This window comes from Anthonomus grandis, chromosome 16, assembly GCF_022605725.1.
Source record: "Anthonomus grandis grandis chromosome 16, icAntGran1.3, whole genome shotgun sequence".
Lineage (NCBI taxonomy): Eukaryota > Metazoa > Arthropoda > Insecta > Coleoptera > Curculionidae > Anthonomus > Anthonomus grandis.
In genome coordinates, this window is record NC_065561.1 from 15,312,014 (window position 1) to 15,334,432 (window position 22,419).

The following is a 22,419-nucleotide window of genomic DNA, read 5'->3' on the forward strand; positions in this document are numbered from 1 at the left end:
TAGATATAAATGTGTTTTTTACTATCTTTCAGTAAATGCATTTGAAGACTTTTGGGAAAGTATGGAAGACTCAAACCAAAAGGGCTCGAGCAGGAAAAGTGTATCCGTTGCTTTTCCAAACAGAGAAGCTGTGTTAGAGGAACTAGAAAGATTGGCTGAAGAGAGTGACGAGAATGAAGAGGACAATGAAATACTGAGCGACCACAATTCCAAACCGAGCAAGAAAACTCCGATTCGGAAGAAGAAGAGTTGCCCATCAGGAACAGTTGGTATGGGAAAGACAATACCAAATGGTCAAAAATAGCAGGTATTAGAGGTAGGACCCCTGCTCATAATTTGGTTACTTTCTATCTTCTATCTTCCGTGGCTCAATTGGCCCTGCTCGTAATAATCCTCCACGTGAGCCTGTAGATGCTTGGAGTCTACTAATTTCTAATAAGATGATACAAAAGTTAGTTGATTTTACCAATCTGAAGATAACCTCTACCAGAGAAAACTATAAAAAGTGTAAAAGGTTTGCTTAGTCACAAACTAAATTTTGGCCTTCGTTTACTAAAAATACCAACATATGTGAAATCAAGGCGTTTTTTGGGTTGTTGTATCTTCAGTCCATCTTTAAATCTAATAATGAAGACGTCCGTTCTATGTGGGCAACAGATGGGACAGGAAGACCTATTTTTCGTGCTACTATAAGTCTGGCCAGATTTTCGTTTTTATTGAGCTGTCTCAGATTTGACAATGTAGAAACCCGAAAAGAAAGAGTAAAAACTGATAAGTTGGCCGCTGTGTCGGAATTATTTGATGAGTTTGTAGCTAGATCAAAGTCATGTTATTCACCGAGAATTTACCTAACTGTAGACGAAATGCTTGTACCGTTTCGAGGAAGGTGTGGATTTCGGATGTATATTCCGAACAAACCTGCCAAATATGGAATGAAAGTGCAGGTTTTGGCTGACGCTAAGACGCATTATCTCGTAGAAGCAGAGATTTATGCCGGTTCCGAAATAAAAGTTGATGGTGCAAAAAAGCCTACATTATCAAATCCAACAAGAGTGGTTCTTAGGCTTGAGGAAAGTGTTAAGGGCACCAACAGGAACATCACTGGTACAGTTCAGTGGACAACTGGTACAGTTCAGTGGAACTCGTCGACGAAGTCAAGAAAAACAGTTTGACGTACGTGGGAACCTTACGAAAAAATAAAAATCTGTACCAACTGAATTTTTACCGAACCGAAAACGTGCAATTCATTCATCAACATTTGGATTTACTCCTTCAACCACTATAGTGAGCTATGTGCCAAAAAAAAGTAAAAGCGTTATATTACTTTCTAGCATGCATCATGACAATTCTGTCAACGAAACAACCAAAAAGCCGGAGATAATTCATTTTTATAATGAAACAAAATGTGGAGTTGACGCATTAGATTCATTTTTTTTGCTATATTGAACATTGCAGGTGTAAATTCTCGAGTATTGTACCAATTTGCATCAAAAGGTAACTAAATAAAACGATACTCATTTATCAAAACTCTTGGGAAGCAATTAATAGATGAACATTTGCGACTCAGAATGGCCAACAAGAAGGTGCACTTAAATGTACGAATCCTCATTGCTGAACTTTTGGGGGTTGCGAATCCAGTTTCTGAGCAGCCTCAAGTACCTCCTGAAAAAAGTAAAAGAAAAAGGTGTGCCATATGCCCCATCAGCAAGGATAGGAAAACTGCTATCCAGTGTGACATATATAACATACGTATGACGTTGCCCATTTGCAATCAATGCTGCAAGAAATTGTGCCCTAAGTGTTCTGAAAAATAATTTTAGTTTTTTTTCGGTTTATGTACTGTAATATACCCAAGTAATTTTAAATTTTTGAATAAAAGTTTTTTTTTATTGATTTTATGGCAATTTTATTATTATAGTACATATGTAATAAAAATGTGTCGGTAGTAGTTCAGGGTTAATGAAACGAAGTTAGATAACATATTTTTATGTAAAACAAATGGGTATTTAGTTTTTCCAAATTTCAATATAAATTCATTAATTTGAAATCAATTTTCATTAATTTTTGTAAGTTAATCCATGTATTTGCACTGCAGAAAATTGCAGTATTATCAGTGAAACTCGTTATTTTTCCCTGACTATTTAATTTTAATAGTTGATCCATGTAAATGGTACTAACCTAGATCCTAGTATAGGTTTCTTTGGATTTTATTAGATAAGTTTCATTTTTTTTTAATGTTTTTTTTTATCTTTTAAGGATTTAATATGAAAACTCCCTAGAAAATATAAAAATGTAATTCCTCAAATACCTGAAAAACATGAAAAATTACTTAAAAATCCTGGAAGATCAAAATAATTAGGAGAATTGCGTGGAATGAAATAATACATTATTTTAATTAACTAGAAAAATTTAATTTGACATGACTGATGTTTTTTTAGACAAAAATTTATTTTATATTCTCAGTAGTGGTCAAAGGCAAACAGAAACAAAAGCTCCTATAAATAGCTTAAAAAAAAAAATCAAAAAGAAAATAATTTTTGGATTTTCTGGGTTTTTCCACAGTTTTTTTTTTAATTTTGGATTTCATAACTTTTTTTTAAAAGTTGGGTTTTTTCAAGCAATCTTACTTAAAAAGAAAAAATATATATCCAAGTATTGAAGAAAAAAACTGTTCCATTTCCACACAGTTCACATTTTCCCAATTAATTATGATAAAATGCATAACCTAAATGAACCCCAGGATCATTTGTGGATAATTTCTAAAAATATATGTATTTGGCGATGAAAGATAAAGGCGATAACTTAATTGGACACGATGATTAATTCTTTAAAATCTACTTATCTGGGATCAAAAACATAAAAAATTATAAAGTTGAAGAAGTAGTCCATACTTGCAGTGGAGTTAATAAGTCAAAGGGTAACTAAAATTGTTTCTGTCATCCTCCACTAAATTTATTTAAAAATTATCTATTCTACATGTTTCGGACATATAAGATGTCCATCTTCAGGGATATACAATGAGGGTTTTCGTCACAACATATAACCAGCTATCGTGCTACTGGCAAGGTCAAAAGTTAAAATCTCAACAATAAATAAACGGCTATATTAAGATGCATGAGAAGGGACTAAGCAGGGTCTATACAAACATTAAAATCACATAATTACAAAACTAGGATAATTGTTATGTCAACAAGAACTAAGAACAAAAGAAATATCTTTATATATATAGGTTAGCGGTAAACTTTAAAAAAAACTTACCTAGAAATTAATCCCTGGACATTCTCATAAGAGGTGGAATCCAATTGGGTCAAAAAACTCAGACAAAAAGCCTCGTACAAACTTCTCCTAAAAGTACCGCATGGATTTTTGCTCGCTATCATCAAAGCCCTGCACAGCGACCTCAACGAAAAATGCGGTTTGTGTCCCAACCCGTCGCACAACGCTTTCTGCATTTCTTTTCGAATGTGCAAGTAGAAATCCACAATTGTCGTAATTTCGCCATCCTTTAGGGCCATGGCCTCCAGATAACTGCCGACGAGCAGTACCAAGTCGTTTTTCTCAGTTAGTTCGTCCACGTAAAACTCGGTGAAGCGGTTCCTGAGACCTACCGGAAGGTCTTTCTTGCCTACATTTGTCGCTGGATTCATGCAAGCGAACAGAGTGAAACCAGGGTGGCGTTTTACTGGTTTTTTATCACCCCGTTCTAGGAGACAGAGGGAGCCTGCAGTTCCTTCCAGAAGACCTAAAATGGGTTATTTAATAACGGTCCATCACAGAAAGGTTAAACCCTATTACAGAAAGACATAGATTTTCTAAAGGTTATTGCTTTTATTGAAAGATACGAATAAAACGGTGCTACCTCATCCTGAGGAAACATCAGATGGTTTATATAAATACATTTAATCCTCCCCCTTAAAAAAATATTCAACAATAAACTGTTTGAGTCACACCATCAAATGATTTCAGCCAAATCTTCATAAACCATCACCAAAGTTCTACATTATTGCTTGCATGTCATGTCATTGTGGTGTCGTCCGCACAGATCGTGAATTTACCGTGGATACTCAGTCTGGCCATGCCATTTATGTACAGGAGAAATAGAAAACGACCTAAGACTGACCTCTAATGGACTCCACGTTTTATATTGGAACCTTCTGATAATGAGCTGTCTCCTGCATCACACTTGAAACAAAAGTCTCTTCCTTATTAAAAGAAGAGAGAGATCAGGATTGCATAGATTTAACAGAAAGTTATGTGTGACAATTAAAAGCCTTTGTGAAGTCTAAAAAGGTTGCAGGTATGTCAATTAGGCAATGTGTCAATTAGACGATAGGCAATTTATTTTTAACAGTGATTATACATACAGGGTGTCAATTTGAAAACTTTTAATGCAAATATCTCTGAAACTAAAAAACCGCAATTTGGTACAAATGTTATACAGGTAGGGGAAACTACAACCACAATATCTTAATTATAGGGTGAGTCACCCCTTAAACCCAATGCACCCAACCCTAAAATTTTAAATGCCACCACCCCTTTTGTGATACCTTGTGTTGTGATACCCCCTTTTGTGATTTTAAGTTAAATAAAATAAACTCTGGTTTCATGAAGTGTTACTTTATTTAACCAGATGCTCAAAATGCATTCCATTTTGGACTAAAGAAAAGTATAACCTGTTTTCAAACTCATTTCTCAAATTTTGAAACACTTCTCTTGGAACAGATGCACATTCTGTAATAAACCGTTGCCGAAGATCATCGACTGAAGCTGGTGGCCTTTTAAACCCAACAGTTTTTAAGTGAGCCCAGAGAAAAAAGTCGAGGGGTGTTAGATCTGCTGATCTCGCCGGCCATTCAATTGGACCTCTTCTCCCAATCCACTAATCTGGAAACGCAACATGTAAAAAATGCTTCATAGGAAGAACATGGTGGAAAATTTAATAAATCTTTGTTAGGTCCCTAACCTTACCTATACCTTCGTTAGTATCACCCAGCATTTCCGCCCACACATTGATTTTTTCTGTGTGTGTTCTTCTCTGAAAACATGCAGATTTTCATCACCTCAATATCTATAGTTGGGTTTATTTACAGCACGATTTAAAAAAAAAAGTGCATTCGTCGCTAAAACAATAATTTTTGAGCAATTTAGGAATAATACGTCATTTTTCTGTAATTTCCTCGCAAAATGCTATTCTTCGGTCACGCTTGTCTTCACTCAATTCCTGAAGAATTTGCATTTTTTGTGGATGGAAATGACTTCGTTTAAGTAACTGACTTATTGATTCATGACAAATTGCTGTTATCGCTGAAAATTGGCGTAGAGACAATATAGGATTCATAGCAAAATGTCCTAATACTTCTACTTGTGCCGCTTTATCAACTACTCTACGCTGAATCTTTTTTTGACCCTGTATAAAATTTAGGAAAATTTCTTATGCAGGCGAATACAACTACAAACGAGTAGTTAGTAGAGAGTAGTTTAGTTCTTCCTACCTCGATAACATTTGTACCAAATTGCGCTTTTCTAACTTTTTTAGTTTTAGAGATGTCACTATTGTTCCTTATAATAATGATATTCGTATATCGTTGAATAATTCAGTCAGTATATGGGTATTAGTAAAAGATAACATTCTCCTTTTTATGATTTTTCGCTAAGATCTTAGAGAATATACCTACCACTGAAATAAACCTGCAATTGTTCATATTGTTTTTGTCACCTGACTTATGGAAAGATTCCATTTTGTATAGTTTCATTGATTTTTGTATTTTATTTGTTGTTGTGGAGATTACATAAGAAAAAAATGTAATCCAAGATAGTGCTCATCCCTAAATCGTCGTGTCCGGGTTTTGAGTTTATTGTTAGTTCCTTTATGATTTTTAGCAACTCTTCTTCATTAGTTAGTGTTAAGAAAATAACTGTTATTGTTAGCTTCTTTAACAAAAAAACCTTAATTTAATTGTTCAATTTCCGTTTCCAAATATTTAACAATAGATTCACCGACCTGAGAAAAATAGTTATTTAAATTGTTGCCGATATCTCATTATTATTTTCAGTTATCTATGATCCAATAATTACTTTTTTGTTTTTTATTAAGCTATTAATAAGGGCCTATTGTTTTTTTACATTGTTTCCAGCTAAGTTCCATTTAGTTTGAAAGTTAAGATTTTTTAAACCACGAATTTTGTTACTTATTTGAATTTTAATGTTTTTGAATTTAAAAGCTAATATTAAGTTCCCAGTATATTTTATCTACTTTTTTAATACGCATAGAAACTTTATTATTTATCCATTAAATTCTCATTTGTTGTTACATTGCTAAATATAAAAGTTGGAAATAAACAAACATAATCTATTCCGTTTGGCACTATACTCAAATACGACAAATATTCAGATTAAAAAAATACAGCACAACTTACCTGACAAACATTCCAAAGTTTCCGCACCAGCTAAATTGATCTCGTCCAAAAGTACCCAGGAACCTTCTTGCACCGCCTTTACCAAACTGCCCTCAATAAAAGCGAAAAATAACGCACCGTTTTGCTTAAGTTGCACCTCCACTTTCTTTAATTTTTCTCCTACAACCTGCCACCGTTCCAAAAACGTTTGATGTTTGACCCTCTTGTTTTCATTAGTAGGTTCTTCTTCCATAAACCCAGCCAATCTCCTTAGTGCCGCCGAGGTGCTCTTATGCATCATCGAAACTAATTGCACGTATTTTTGCTTATTGAAGGCGAAAGCCAACTTATTAAGAAACTCTTTATTCGCCTCCACATTGAAATAATCTCTGAACACATCCTCGAAATCTCCACGTAATTGGGACATAACTATTTTCATATCGACTGGCTTAAAACCCCCAAGTAAATCCGCTGAATCTGATTGTTGATTCATATTAATAACTATCAATTTTTTACCTAAAGTATGAGCAAGATATTGCACGGAAGAGGTTTTTCCTGTGCCAGTTTCTCCCACAAGCAGGACAGGTTCGTGTAGCTTTACGCAACACATTACTCTTTCTAGGAGCACTGCTGCAGGTCTGGTAAAACAATATTTAGCAGTTTTACTATGCACCGTATGCTCTCTTTTTAACGAAGCACGTCCAGCAATTAAACTCTTATGGGTCAATCGTAAATCCGGCTTGTAATTTTTCAAAAAGTATTCGGCTTTTTGATTAATTATCCCCAAATGAGTGGAAATCTCTTTGGCCAAAGCGAGTCCTTCGGCGGGATCCGCGATTGCGCAACAAAATACATCGATTGCGTCTTGAAGTACTTTTAACGCGGACTCTTGGCTTTTAACGTCGAAATTTTCGCTCGCTCTAGAGCACCATTTAAAGAAGTCTCGGGTAGAGACTAGTCTTCCGGATTTTTTAAAGCTCAGTTCTTCGTTTTTGGAAAAAAGCTCGAATACGCTTATAAGTCTTTCGGAAATCGTATCAAACTGTGGGTATTTAACATGTAGAATGTGTTTAAGTTCTTCGGAGGTCAGAGGATCTATGGTTACTTGCAGTAGTTGTTTTTCAAGGAGGTGCATTGAGGAGGTATGACGTTTATGGTGGCCTGATATAGTATTAACAAGCCTAAAAGTAAGAAAGGATGTTGTTAAACAAATGATTGGCTTGTGATTTGGTTAATTAATCAATGAATCTTTATCTTATATTATCCACATTAAAGGCACAATGCATTAATTACAAGCCATGTAAAAAATTTAACAAAAAAATATATAATTCTTAACAATACATGAATAAACTCAAAGATTTGTTAGCTTCAAATATTGTAGATTTTCATAAATTGATTATTGTGAGTGGCAACATTATTATTGATTTAGTGAGACTTATTTTCTGCTTAAAAGCTACTTATTATTAACAGTAAGAAAAATGTAAATATCATTGTGATAATAGTAATAATAAACGTCTTTATTAATGAATGTATACAGGTATGGCGAAGTTTATCTTAAAAATTACTCTTACACTTAACCATTGCCTGCTACATACATATGTGCCCAAGTTATCCCAAAAGACAGTTAAAAAACAAGAATCAAAACCACAAAATCGCTAAACGATTGGACTTCTAAAGAATAATGAAAGAGCATTTTAGCGGCTTCATATGGTGTTCTAATGAGGTAAATTTTCACATTAACCGATATGTTAATAAACAGAACTTCCGATACTGAACCGTGCAGAACCCGTCAAATCTTTTTGAAGACAATCGTGGCCAAGCTGAAACTGTACATCTAAGCGCTACTGCCATATGATTAGGACCTTTTTAACTCATATGATACAGAATCTTGGTGGCCATAATAAAAACACGTTTTTCCATCAAAATAAAGCGACATCTCATGTCACTCGATGATTCCTTGGATGCTCTTCATCAATTATTTCCAGAGTTCAGCAGAGGAGATATACTGGCCACCGAGAAGTCCCGATTTGACACCAGCAGATTTTTTCTTATGTGATTCCTTAAGTATACACTCCACCGCCACAAGATTTGAGAGAAATGAAGCAAAACATAACAGATGAAATGAACGCAATTTCTCAAGAAATCGGAGTGATCGAAAACTTCAGTTCGGGATTAAAGAACTGTGCTTATTTATACGATACTCTTCTCCATCAGTCAAAATTTTGTTTGATATTAGATTTATATTTGAAAAAATATTCTAAGTTTATTTATTTCATAACATAACCAAATATTTATGGACAACCTTTATAACCAAATGATCGATTTTATTGAAAAACATAATTTGATTCTGGGCTATTAATCTGGCTTTAGAAAAAGTTTTAGCACAAGTTTATGTCCTATTAAAATGGAAGAAAAAAGACAATGTACCTTCCATTGCATTGCGTTGGATTTTAGTAAAGCGTTTGACAACTTGGAACACCACCTACTTTTATCCAAACTAGATCATTTTGGTTTTTCTCTTAGTTCTATTAAATTATTTCAAAGTTATTTTCATAATAGGTGTTGCTGTGTACTTGTCAAAAATGAAAATCATAGTTTCAAATCAAAATTAAGCCTATTAAAGAGAGGAGTTCAACAAGAGTCAATATTGTCACCACTACTTTTTTCATTGCATATTGCAAATATGAAAGAGTCCGTAATATACTCTCAAATTCTACAGTATGTTGATGACTCATAGCTTTATTTATCTTTAAATGTTCAACAATCAGCATTAAATTTCAACTCAGATTTGGAGAATATTTCTTTATATGCTAAGGAACACAACTTAAAAATAATAAACTATAAAAATCCAAAATTAATATTAAAATTCATAATGAAGTAATACCAATTATCATCATTCAATGTCATCATTTATCCTTGTCAACAACAGAATGTAAATAAATAAAATAAAAAATAAAAAAAATAATAATAAATAAAGGGTTATAGTATATAATATTGGAAATTTTAAACTTTTTATCCCCTGATGATTGACACCGCTGTGTCCGAAACATGTCAGGAATTATTAAGACTGATTAGTAAATAAGTGGAGGGAGACTGCAGGATTCTCATTTTACCTTAAATGTCGTTAATCTGATCAATTTCTAGACTTTACTGTAAAAAAATTCAAAAGCTAAAAACTCATTCATGAGGTTGCAATGACGTATAAAAATCATTTATCAGCATATCCTAACAAAAATTAATAGCAAAATTTTGAAAAATAATTTTCTTACACCTGCAACAAATTTATGGAATAGCCTTCCTAGGAATGCTAAAGATATGTCAAAAAATTGCTTTGCAAATTTTATACAAACTTATTTCTTAGAATCACAATAAAAGATATTGAAGCAATGTTTGTAATACCCATCTATTTTCTATTTATTATTTTCTTAATTCTGTTTTGTTAATATTAAGCTTACTTACTTATTTACTATGGCTTACTTATTTTATTGAGTAGTATCGCCACCTTTCTTTTTGAATAATGTGGTATCGGTTTTAATAGTCGTGATGCGATCCTTTTTATCGCAAGTTATAATTCTTGCTAAATGTAATTGGAATTGTATTTTTTATGGCCAAATAAAAATATTTTAATTTAAAAAAAACTAATATAGACGGTTCTCTTACCTTTGAGTAACAATAAGTTGAAACCCAGGTGTAATAGGAACCATGTCTCTATAGCCAGGAACTGAAAGTGCGTTATTTTCAAGCAAACTGGCCAAAACAGAAGCTATATCCATACTGGCTAAATCAATGTCTTCTAAAAGTAACCAACTTCCATCCAAGACAGCCTAAAAATTGTTTTAAGAACAATTTAAACTAGTGATTCCAGGACGGTTTTAAGATGTTAATTTTATAAATATTAGCTAAATTGTGGTTAATTGTCTAAAAGAGATCCAAAATTAAATATGAAGAAGTCAAAGTGTGCATTTATCTAAAATCTGAATAACATTTGATTAATGTGGTAAACTTAACATCTGATATGTTTGGTTTTAAATTTTAATCTGGATGCACAAATATGTGCTTCACAATTAGTCCATGCTATTGAAAACACCTTTGTTGGACTGAATACACATTTTAGTTTTCAAGCTTTCCTCCTAGACCACTGACAATTAACAAAAAACCTTGCATGATTTTTAGAAACATCAGAGTAATCAATGTAACAACTGTTACCTGGGTTAAGACTCCCGCCTGCCAAATAAATTCCCCAGGAATATCTGTACATCTATAAGTGCCCAACAACATTTTACTGTCAGTCTGATCCCCGAGTTGCACTTTAACAAAACTTTCGCCGAGTTGTCTCCCCGTACATCCGGCCAAATGCTCTACAAGTCCCGTTTTACCTGACCCCACGGGACCTTGAAGACACAATGCTTTACCAGACGAGAGCCCTATGGCAATTTTTCTCAAGTTCTGATAAGTGGAGGGAACCTCTATTAAGGTTTTAATTTTGGGGCCTTCCAATGCCGGTATATAAATGCCCGAGACGTTTACTATATCAGCTACATCTGTAAATTGTGCAGGTGGAATTATGGGCTGTTGGTCCAAAGGGTGAGGGTTTTGAGATGCATTTTGGAAGCCTTTATTTTTATCAAACTGCATTGTGAGTTTTAGGTTTATGTCTGTAGGGATTTTTTGGGCTATTAATGCGTTTAGGCTCGGTTCGTTTAGGCCTAGAACTATAGCTGTAATATGGCATGATAACCTGTAAAATTAGAAATTTATTTGTCTATTAGTTACCACTTGTTACACATTAAATAATGTTAAAACTTACCAAGCTACTTCATATTCAGTATGCATAGAATATTTTCTAATGAAAACACTCCATTTCCACTTTTTCCTGAAGAATTTGGGGTCACTTTGGAGCAAAAAGTAACATGCTTCAACTACATCAATATCTCTGACAAAAATGTTGTCTGATAGTGCAATTCGGCTACGTTTGGGTTTGTGCTGATCATTGGCGTCTTCTTCAAATGGGGCTGGGTGTTTTTCAAAGTATTTTAAGACATAACTAGAAATTATATTGGTGTAAATTTTCTACTGAAATTATTAGGCTAGTAATTTCAAATTCTTGCAGTAGATTAAACATAGACAAATCAAGGATCTTTATAGGTTTAAGCCATAAATGCACCTGCATAAGAACTGATTAGCCTACAGATTTTTTTGACTCTAGGTATTATTTAGTTATAGTTTAGTTATTTAGTTAGTGCAATATTTAGCAATTTGCAGCAATGGTTGGGATCGATTGCGTTGCATATGGTGTTTACAAATTGTTTTGTTTTTTTAACTATTTTTGGCAGTTCTTGTATAAAAGTTTTTATTTCATTCAAAAATATCTGGGAAGAACAAAAATTATTGAAGAACATTTTGTTCAGTATGTATTCAGCATGTTTTTTTAGGTAAATTCTGTGAAAGAAGGATAGGCTCACCAAAAATGTTAAATAAGATTAGTATTTAGAATCACATTAACAATGTTCAAAAGATTTAAAGGTCAGATAGCTAACATATTGTACTGCCTGTGTATAATCAAAATATAGTAGTATAAAAAGTTATTGATGAGAACATAAAATCTTGTTTATTTTGCTATAAATTGGCTCTCCAACCTATGAAATTGCTATTGTGTTAAGATCTGATCAAAATTAACATCTATAAAATCCAGAAGAATGTGACAGTCAAATGTTACTAGGTCATAGACCAACATCTCCCTAAGCTCTACCTAAGATTGTATTATTATTTAGTACCTCAACAAACTTTAAAAGAACAATTTTTTTTTTAAATTGATTTTGGCAGAATAATGCTGCAATTATGTTAAGTTTGATTGCCTGGTTGCTTCTTTTGAATATGAGACTAAAATGATTAATTTTAACAAAAAATTCAATTAAAAATTGTACTAATATAAAGATAGAAGGGCTATTCAATGCAGGGCTTACAGTGACTTAACTTGAATATCATCGTGCTTTTCTGTTTAATGGATATTATCACACTTGAAAATACAGTTTTGCATCTTAATTTAGACACTACATTCACTATTTATTTAAGATTTTTTAATTAAACAATAAAGAAAAATAATATCACAGACTTATAACCAAGAATTTGTGCTTAATATTAAGACATTCCCTGCAGTACAAATCACATGCTTCTGCTATAATCTGATTATGTTCCGTCAAAGTGGAATGGTTATTTATTTATATATATTTTTTTTTTCTTTATTGGGTCTTGTGTTTAAATATAATTAACATGAGCTTTATTGGTTTTAAATTCTAATTTTATTCTAATTACTTGCGCGGCCCTTTAACACGTCATAGTGAGACAGCCTTATTCTTAGACCGAGAAGAGTCACACGCATCACGAGTAGTACTGCACCGAATTTTGATGCAGTCGGAAGAAGAGCATAAACCTTGAACCAAATAGGTTGCTCTCAATATATACAAATATTTTTACGCGAGTGAATACCAAAGACATTAAGTGCCGGCACGCCTTTAAGCAAAAATAACCCTCCAGAGGTGAACCTGTGGGACAAGCAGTTTGAATTGGATAGAAAAAGAAGCGACAGCAAGGTAGGCCACCACTTTAATAGGGTTGTCTTAACCGTCATAATATTTCATTCCACCTATAAAAATACAGTCCACTATTCTAATTTTAACCCACAGATTATATATGATGTTTTTAAGTAAACACATGAAAATAGTAACAAGGTTTATTACTCTAGGGTGTAAGTTATGGGCAAATGATTAAAATGTGTAAAACTTCCTATATAACCTATCCCAGTCAAATCCAATCCAACTGTACTATAAAAACATTAAAACACAATTTTTTGAGAGTTTATATTACTGTGAAGAATCATCATTATTCCTCATTCCTATTATCAATCCTCATTAATGTACATTAAATATACATTATTATAAAATGGCATTATATGAATGTTTCGTCACATTTTAGTCAGAACTATTTTTCCATAAGGTTATAATTTTCCAGGTAAGATTAAAATGTATAAATGATAAATTGTATATTGTTTCTGGTGAAATTAGGTACCTCCATGCAATTGCTGCAATTTTCAAAAAAATTGCTAAACTAGACCTTTACCATAATTTGCTTGAAGACAGTTTTATGGCAAAAATTAATAAGAACTTATTTGATATATATCAACAAGGTGAGAAGATATTTTTATAAAAAAAATTACCTTTTTAAATCTGGTCTTTCCTTTACTAATTTTGATAATAAAATACAATTAACAATATGTCTAGGCTGGCTAAAGGGGAAGTTGTCGGTGAAAGAAGTAGCTTGCTTAAGCAGTCTCGGTATCTCTCGTGGAAGGTTCTCTAAAACTGCTTCAAAATACTGTGGAACGATTATAATTTCCTTTGCTATATAGTCCAATAGCTGGTTAACTTCTACTGTTCTATTTGAACGTTTTTTCGACCGCAAAAGCTGAAAACAATAGGTTTTTTAAATTAACTTTATAACAACATGATGTCTTTTTTACCTTGAAAGTTATAGCAAACTGCTCATTGATTTTACTAAACTGTTGCAGTTTTCGGAAAATCTGTTCATTCTCTTCCATTTTTATGTCAGTAAAGCCCTGAAAACTCTTCGTATATTTCTGATTTAGTAAAGACAAGTTTTATTAGTTTAAATTTACTGAATACAAGTACACAGAAAACATAACCTATAAAACGCACGCCGCTCGAGCCAGATGACAGGCAGGAGAAAAGCCGACAGACAAGGTGCGCAATTTTCGTTTGTCATACTGGTGTTAGTATACACTGCTAATAATTTGAAGTGGATCAAAGTATTTTTTAAATTCGATTTTAAGCGTGTGTGAATCTTAATTAAATTAAAGAAATAATTCAAAAAAATATAAAATTTGATTTTATAAGAATTGCTAAATAAGGAAGCAAAACACCTTTTACAGTTATCTTATCACATATTCCTCAAGTCAGAATAAGCAGAGTTAATCTATTTATCATGAACTTTAATCGCATGTATTAAATCTATAGTTAAACCACAATTTAATATTCAGTATAGATCCAAGAATACAATAATTTACTTGAAGTCTAATAGATTTTTTTATATCGTACCCAGGAGCTGAAGTTTTATCTACCAACCTCTCATCTTTAGCTCGCTTCTTCTTTTAAATATTCCACATAACTATTTTTTAATAATAAAAATGAAAACTAATTTCAACATTACATATACCTACATATAATGATATAATACTTGCAATAAAAATTGATAACATTTAAAAATCAAAGTATGAAAGTATATTAAACTCCCAATCACATTAAAAAAATATTGTTATTTGCTTCAGTGTATTGTGTAATACTCTCAAGGAACATTAACAACAGATATAGATATGTATAGATATAGATGAATAGATCGAGGTCAACGTAAGTAGTAGTCCTTTGAAAGTCAATAGTGAACTCTATTCATTCAATGAATTTATAATTTTACAGAATAAATTCAAGCGAGCCTCATCCCTTTTAGTCAATTATTTAGTGAAGGCACAGAATAAACGATCTCATCGATCACATGATCTCATGAGATCGTTTATTCTGTGGTGAAGGTAAAGAAAAACATTATGAAAAATGTGTTTCTCGAGAAATACAAAGGAACCATACTTAAGGATTGGTCTAATCAGGCTGCAGATTGTTTGATTACATATACTCGATTGATAACATTTATTATACAGGCAGATTAAAGAAGCACTGCCACCATATAATTGTAATTACATCTTAATTCCAAGATCTATAATAAAAGACAGTTTAATTATTCACTTTATGTGTTATTTTATGTGGAAACTGATTGGATGAAGGTAAATCAAAAATAAAACACAGTAGTCTGTCTTCATCAATATATTTAACTTCAGCGTGTTTATATTATATGTAGGTCTTTGCGAGATAAAGCATTTTTACTTTTCAATTTGTGATTAGGCTAAACAGTATGTTTATATTTATACTTACATTTAGTACAAAATCACTAGTCAGTAGCAAGTAGCAACGATTTATATTTAGTTCTAAAAGAAAAGATTGAAACAGGTCATTACGTTTATTACATGAAATAAACCAGTATTTCACAATTATACAGCTAAAAAAGAGAAAAAACTTCTAAATTCAGTAGTTCGATGCAGAGGAATTTCATAAATATTAATAATTTTCTTATAATATTCCTGAGGGTCATATTACGTATGCCTTCTCTAGCTGTAAACGGTTCAAATAGATACCGAAGGCATTCGTGTTTGTATACCCTACTCACAAACACTGCAAAATAGAGATTAAAGCGCTGATCATATTTGAAAACATTATTAGCGAATTCCTCAATTTTGAGTCATGTGTAGCTTATGTTGTAAATCAAGAAAAAGACTGTTTAGTTTAAAGTATACTGTTGATAGTTTTTGTTCTCATTTGCATGAGCCTTAAAACTTAGATATTCTTATCAAATATTAGTTCAAGATTACCAGTCTGATCCACAGAGGGAAGTACACCGTTTATATATAATGTTATAAAATTATACAGTCCAACTTTATTAATAGTCACATCGAGTCACTCTCCCTAGCATTATGATTAAGACTATGGTCATTAGATCATCCAAATATACTAGACAAACCATTATTAATCATCTGCATCGATCCACTGAACTCCTCCGGTCTAAATCCAAATACAATTTGAGAATCGTCAGCGTAGAGATGGAGAAGCATACTTTAGTTGCGTTGGTGGTTATAAAATAACAAGGCTCCCGAAGTAGTACCTTAAGGGACACCTAGAATGAGAATAACCGTCACAGACCTGGCATCGTCTACCCTAACAACTGTGTTCTTTGAAATAGATAGTTGTAGAACTACCATGCTTCCTCAATAAAACTATAGTACGAAAGCATAGCTATAAGTATTTCAGAACTAATCAGGTCAAAGGCTTTGCATTCCACCCTAACGTGGTCTAAATAGATTAATTAACAGAGAAAATGATTCTCCTACCAAACTGGCTATCATGCTACCATGACAATTCTACAAACCTGGTCCTGCCATTATATAATATAAAGCTGGCCCATAAGAAAATGGAAAGGACAGTATAATCCCATACATTAGCTCGTCCATAATCTGATTTTCCATTATAGATTTCTGCAAGGCGTTTTTAGATGACACCTTTAATTACATAGGGCTTATGTATAATATATACATACGAAAAAGTAAACATGTTTACATTTGTGATAAAGCAAACAGTAATAAAATGTAATAGGCTTTATGTGTATGCTGATGAAAATCCTAATGCTACGAATGTAGGGAGTAAACTCGGAAGTCATTAGCACTTTTTTATGGGTCACAATCATTTAAAATTTGCAATTAAAACTTGAACGGTAATGTGGTAAGGTAAATGTGGCTCCACCTCACTTTACTTCAAAAAATTGTCTTCCGGAGATATTTGCGTCAACAATATTGAAATAGATTGATTGGAAGAGGAAATGACGCTTCTACAAACTGGCTACCATGTTATTCTGGTAAGTGTACAGATTGCCATTTTATAACAGCGCTGGGTCGCAGGAAGCTATAGGAAGTCCAAAGGGCAAAACATCTCACTTTTATATCTGAAATAGAGCGTTCAGGCTAAAAAAATCGTAGCGATGTTCTCCGCAATATTTAAAAAACTCTCATGCAAAAAAATAAAAGCGCATTACGACGTGCCGCTTATCCACAGCTTCCCACTCACCTCGGAAAACGACATATCGATTTTCCGGGGGGCCGAAAGGGCGTAAACATCTCACGCATGTCATATCAAATCATTTGTTTATCATCATCATTACGAAAAAACTAAGTTGCTTATCAATAAGAAAAAAATGCCGGGCTGTTGTTGTGCTGTATACGGTTGCACTAACTCGTACGCGCGATTAACCAATAACGGAAACACCGCCAACCACATACGTATGTTCACATTTCCTGGAGGTAACACCCCCGAAGCAGTTAAGTTAAGAGAAGAATGGGCTACGAGGTGCTTCAGACAAGACGACTCTCTCAACATTTGCCTAAAGAATCAGCGGGTATGCTCCGAACATTTCGCTGAAGAAGACTACGATCGGGATTTGAGGAGTGAACTTCTTGGCCTACCTACGAAATTAAAACTTAAAAAAGGGGCTTTACCAACTCTGAAGTTGCCCCCAAAAGATTCGGCTCTGGTAATACCTGAAATGACTGAAGAGGTAAAGGAAGAAGATATTGTAGTTTTTGAGTTTGAACGGGAAATGTACTCGACTCCTTATGATATAAGAGAGGAAATAGGGCTGAGTGGCGAAGAACTTTTAGAGGAACCCCCCGAGCAACAACCGAATCTTTTAGATGGCGCGGTGGTACTTTTTGCAGAACCAGATTATGAAACAATGTATACGGAGTTGCTTGAGAAGTACCAAAGATTGCAAAGGAATTATAAAACACTGACTGATTTTTCGAATGTTAAAATTAAAAGGTTAAATAACGCTGTTAGATATTATAAAATCGAGAGCAACAAGTTAAGGCTGAAAATTGATCTGTGCACTTGTTATCAGGTTAAATGTGTACCGAATCCGAAACGCGCAAAAAAGCCAAAAACTGAATCAGAAAAAGAAGAAATACAAGTTGATTTAAGTTTTTTAGATAGTTTTAAATAAGAGAAATTTATATAGACATATTATATTCTATAAGGAATGTAAACGTTGCTGGATGTTGACTTAATGTAATATATATATTTTTTGATGTGTTTAAATTTTGTTTTTTTTTATAAGCAATTGTACAGAAGGTTTCTCTATGTTTAATGGTAATAAATTAATTAAGTTTAGTCGACGGGATATGGAAAGTCACATGTTCGTGTTTACAGTGTGACCAAATATCTCATGAACCAAACATACTTCTTGAGTTGAAAAAAAATTAATATCTTACTAGTTTGGGCATTTTTTAATGACCAGGATTTTTATATATTTTATAATTTTTGTTTAAATTGTATATTGTAAAATAATTTGTTTTAAAAGTTGATAAACATTTTCTGTTGCTCCTTACTGGGCCCTTAAGTTTCAAACTTTTACTTTTACTCTCTCTTTCACTTTATATAAAAGTGGTCTTAATCTCTTCAGGAATTTGTATTTCAAAACTGTTCTAAAACTAGTGAAAATCACTGTCTAAAAAGAATAATCTTCGATTTTGGGGTAGAATAGTTTTGTAATTCTTCCAGGTAATTAAACAGTTTTTTTATGTTCACGCAGTTGAAAATATTTTTTTATTTCTTATTTCCTCTTAGTTAAGTAAAATCAGTGAATTATATACCTTTACCTTTTCAAAAAGTTCGAGAACTTAAGTCAGTATAACTTGCTTTAGGCCAATACAGTCTAGCAGAGTTAAGTATTGTCAGCTTTAAATTGTAGAATTATAGAAGCAGAATCTTATAAGACGTAGGATTTATGATTTTTCAATTTCTGGGTACATTGTTGAAACCATTTTTTTCTTTCACTTTAATGCAGTTGCTATTTTTTATTTATTTATTTCTTCGTTGGGTAAAATTATTCTAATCACGTGGGGCATAATTATTTAAGAAATATATTTCTTTTCACAAAGTTAAAAAAATTATTAAGTCAAAAGGATTTAGGATCAACTTTTCTTGGCTGTTGCACGTTGTATTAAAGTCACCACTTGGAAGAGTTAGCCTCTAGTAAAAACTACTTCCTGATAGGTGAAGCAATTTTCATCTCTTTATTATTAGATATTCTCAAGCAAATGTTTACTCAGTCTGTTAAGAAATCTTATTTGAAGAGTTAACTAACCCTAGATAAAAAAGAAATTAAGCAAGTTAAATATGTTGATCATACACGCAATAAAATTAATCTTCTGAAGATGCTAACGTCGTTAGCGAAACACGTGTCGATAGTAGAATAAATAGTTTGATTAGTGGTAAAATTGTTCTGTGATTTGAGTATCACACCAAAGGTATGTACGAACCGTATAAATAATTATGATTTTAAACTCCATGAAAGCGCCAGATCGCATCAAAATTGTAAATGGCATAAGCAGGCAGTAAATCGTGCTACTGATTTTACTAAAATCGTTTCTCGAACAACGGCCAGTGTCTATGAACAGCTTAACACTCCAGAACGTGAGCAAATTGCAGAAAATAGAAAAAAACTGTATCCAATTCTTTCGACAATTTTTTTTTGTGGAACTCACGACATTGCATTAAGGGGTAAACAAAGTCAGGGGGGAAATTTTAATGATTTGCTGAAGTTTAGGGTTGAAAGTGTACAATACAATGTACAAATAAATGTACAATACAATTCTGGACAATCACCTTAAAACTTGCCATGTTAAACAATAGTATACCTCGGTACAAATTCAGGATAATTTAATTGAAATATCAGGAGATATTATTCGGCAAAGAATTATTTCAGAGGCAAATAACTCCGAAGCAATTTCTATATTAGCTGATGAAACTGCACATATTTCCGGGCATGAACAGCTATCACTAAGAGTAAGATTTGTCGATGTCGAAAACAATATTCGGGAGGAATTTCTCGGTTTTGAAAAATTGACCGCTATGGATGCCAAAACCATAGCTAGTAGTATAATAAATTTTCTAAAAAAACATGGTGTTAATTTAAATAAGCTTGTAGGTCTTGGGTTTGACGGATGCTCCACGATGGCCGGTAAGGACAACATGGTACAAAAACTTATAAAGGATGAATACCCTAGGGCGACATATTACCATTGTAGTGCCCGTAAACTTAACCTTGTGGTTAATGATCTTAACAGCGTTCAACAGATACAAAATACAATTGACACTATTAAAGAAATAATTATTTTCTTTCACGAGAGTCCAAAAAGAATAAGTAGGGTAACAAATATTCCTCTTTTGTCGGAAACTCGTTGGACCTCAAAATATAAGTCAATACGTATTTTTTCAGAAAATGTTGTTGCCATTAAATCTACTTTGGAAAGTATGTCGACCGATGCTGGATTCAATTTACAGACAAGAACAAAAGCAAATATTTTGCTTACTTCGGTTACCAATTGCACTTTTCTCGTTTGCCTTAAAATTATTTCTAAATATTCATCTCAACTCGAGCGTACCCGCTCGTAAATTTCCCTAATTACCCACTAATAAATTTCAAGGTGTGTCTATAAATCTTTTATTTACAAAACAGCATATTGACCAGCTGGTAAGAATTTTTTTAAATGACAGGGAAAATTCTGAAGACACATTTTCTCAAATTTTTAGTGAAATTGAATAAATGGCGCAAATACTAGATTTTGATGTAAAAATGCCTAGAGTGGCAAAACGACAAACGCATCGACCCAATATTCCTTCTACTTCAGCAGAGCAGTATTTCAGACTAAGTATATTTAATCCATATTTAGATTCATTAATTACGTCCCTTAACTCGCGATTCTCTGAAGATTCTAGTATTGGTTTTTCTTTAAGTTTAATCCATCCAAAAAACATCAAAAATAATATTATTTTATCGTCGGATCAAATCATAAATGTTACTCGGCAGTTTGAATTGGAAAACTTTGTGGCTGAGTACAACACATGGGTAGCATCCTGGAAAACCAAGGCGGTTTACGAAAACTTGGATTTTGTTGAATTGCTTGTTAATGAATGCGAATTTTTTCCAAGTATTCAAAAACCGCTAAAAATATTTTTGACACTTCCACCAACTACATGTACTATCGAACGTTCATTCAGTACACTTTGGCGTGTAAAAACATGGTTTTCCGTCAACAATAACCGAAAATAGATTATCAGGTCTTTGCATGATAAGCGTACACCGGAAGATGGTAGAAAATAAAAAAGATGAAATTATTTCTTCAGTTATTGATGTTTTTGGTGCTGAAAAAAGGAATTTAAAATTTTTATTTTTCTAAAAACCGAAGGAATATTAAAAAATATTACTGTTATTCGCTAGATTAATTTTTTGTTTATTATTTATATACGGTATAGATGTTTAATTATTATCACCGTTAGAATATATTTGTTTTTATGTTTCTAGAATAATGTTTTTATTTTGATGCAAATGTTTAACTGGTAAAATGTTTTGTCGGTTTTCCTATTAGAAATCAAATAGAAATAATGTGGTTTTGTTCCTATATTTGTACTGTGTTTTTGGTAGATTAATTTTTTATTTCATATTTATATACGGTAAATGTTTTATTATTATCACCTTTAGAATATATTTGTTTTTATGTTCCCAAAATAATGTTTTTAATTTGTTGCAAATGTTTAACTGTAAAATGTTTTCTAATAAGTAATAAATTTTATTATATACTTTTTATTCTAATACTTTTGCCCCAGAAGATTTGTTTTTTTTAACGATTTTAACGACTTTTGAAACAAAAATGGGCGTGGTACCTCAAAAAATTTTCGGCGCCAATTTAGGAAAGGTGCCCCCCTCTGTATAAACACGTAACGACGCCCATGTTTTAAAGCATTGATAGAAATAACCAAAGTGCTCCGGATATGGCGAATGTTCTGTAATATCCTGGGCTCGGACGGTTATATTATAGCAACAGTTTCTTTAGACGAATTATATAGGTGTTTTATTGCTCGATTCGTAAAATATTAGAAGCAGATTTTTATAAGAAACTATCGGAAATAAATTAATATCACCTTCTTTGTTAAGGCACTATTTATTAATTTCTTGTTCTATCTTTTTCAAAAACGGCGAGTTTAAGACAATTATTGTTCTAAGCCAATAAAAGTCACTGCCTTTAGTTTGCAGGTATAGATAGTACGAAGTGGGTATAGAGATACTGTTAGTTTGCAAATTGGTTTATCTTCAGGGTAATTTATGGGTATCACGGGATAATTTATATACAATATTTGAGGAATGACATGAATTAGATGGCATTCTTTATTTTACTCATTTTCAGACATTTAAGCCTGATCTGAGACCCAAGCATCATGAATGCATCTTAATGAAATACAGTTTCAATGATGTACCTGTTTTTAGGAAGGATCTAATAATCTATTAATCTTTGGCTTTTTTT

General features: G+C 32.6%; 2 protein-coding genes across 2 annotated transcripts in view; one reads left to right on the plus strand and one right to left on the minus strand.

Moving 5' to 3' along the window:
* LOC126745526 (midasin) overlaps positions 1–14,100 on the minus strand; it is a 242,157-nt gene extending 228,057 nt beyond the window's left edge. The window contains exons 1-7 of the mRNA XM_050453403.1: positions 13,912–14,100; positions 13,609–13,856; positions 11,203–11,439; positions 10,602–11,133; positions 10,056–10,219; positions 6,417–7,576; positions 3,259–3,742 (exon numbers count right to left, since the gene is read on the minus strand). Of these exons, the coding sequence (XP_050309360.1) occupies positions 3,259–3,742; positions 6,417–7,576; positions 10,056–10,219; positions 10,602–11,133; positions 11,203–11,439; positions 13,609–13,856; positions 13,912–13,989 (2,903 nt within the window). The 5' untranslated portion in view covers positions 13,990–14,100. The remainder of the gene's footprint in view (positions 1–3,258; positions 3,743–6,416; positions 7,577–10,055; positions 10,220–10,601; positions 11,134–11,202; positions 11,440–13,608; positions 13,857–13,911) is intronic.
* A 3,088-nt stretch (positions 14,101–17,188) lies between these two features.
* Positions 17,189–18,154, plus strand: LOC126745543 (uncharacterized). The gene has a single exon (XM_050453424.1). It carries the CDS (start codon positions 17,256–17,258, stop codon positions 18,057–18,059), a length of 804 nt encoding a protein of 267 aa, XP_050309381.1. The 5' UTR covers positions 17,189–17,255; the 3' UTR covers positions 18,060–18,154.
* The last annotated feature ends 4,265 nt before the right edge of the window (positions 18,155–22,419 follow it).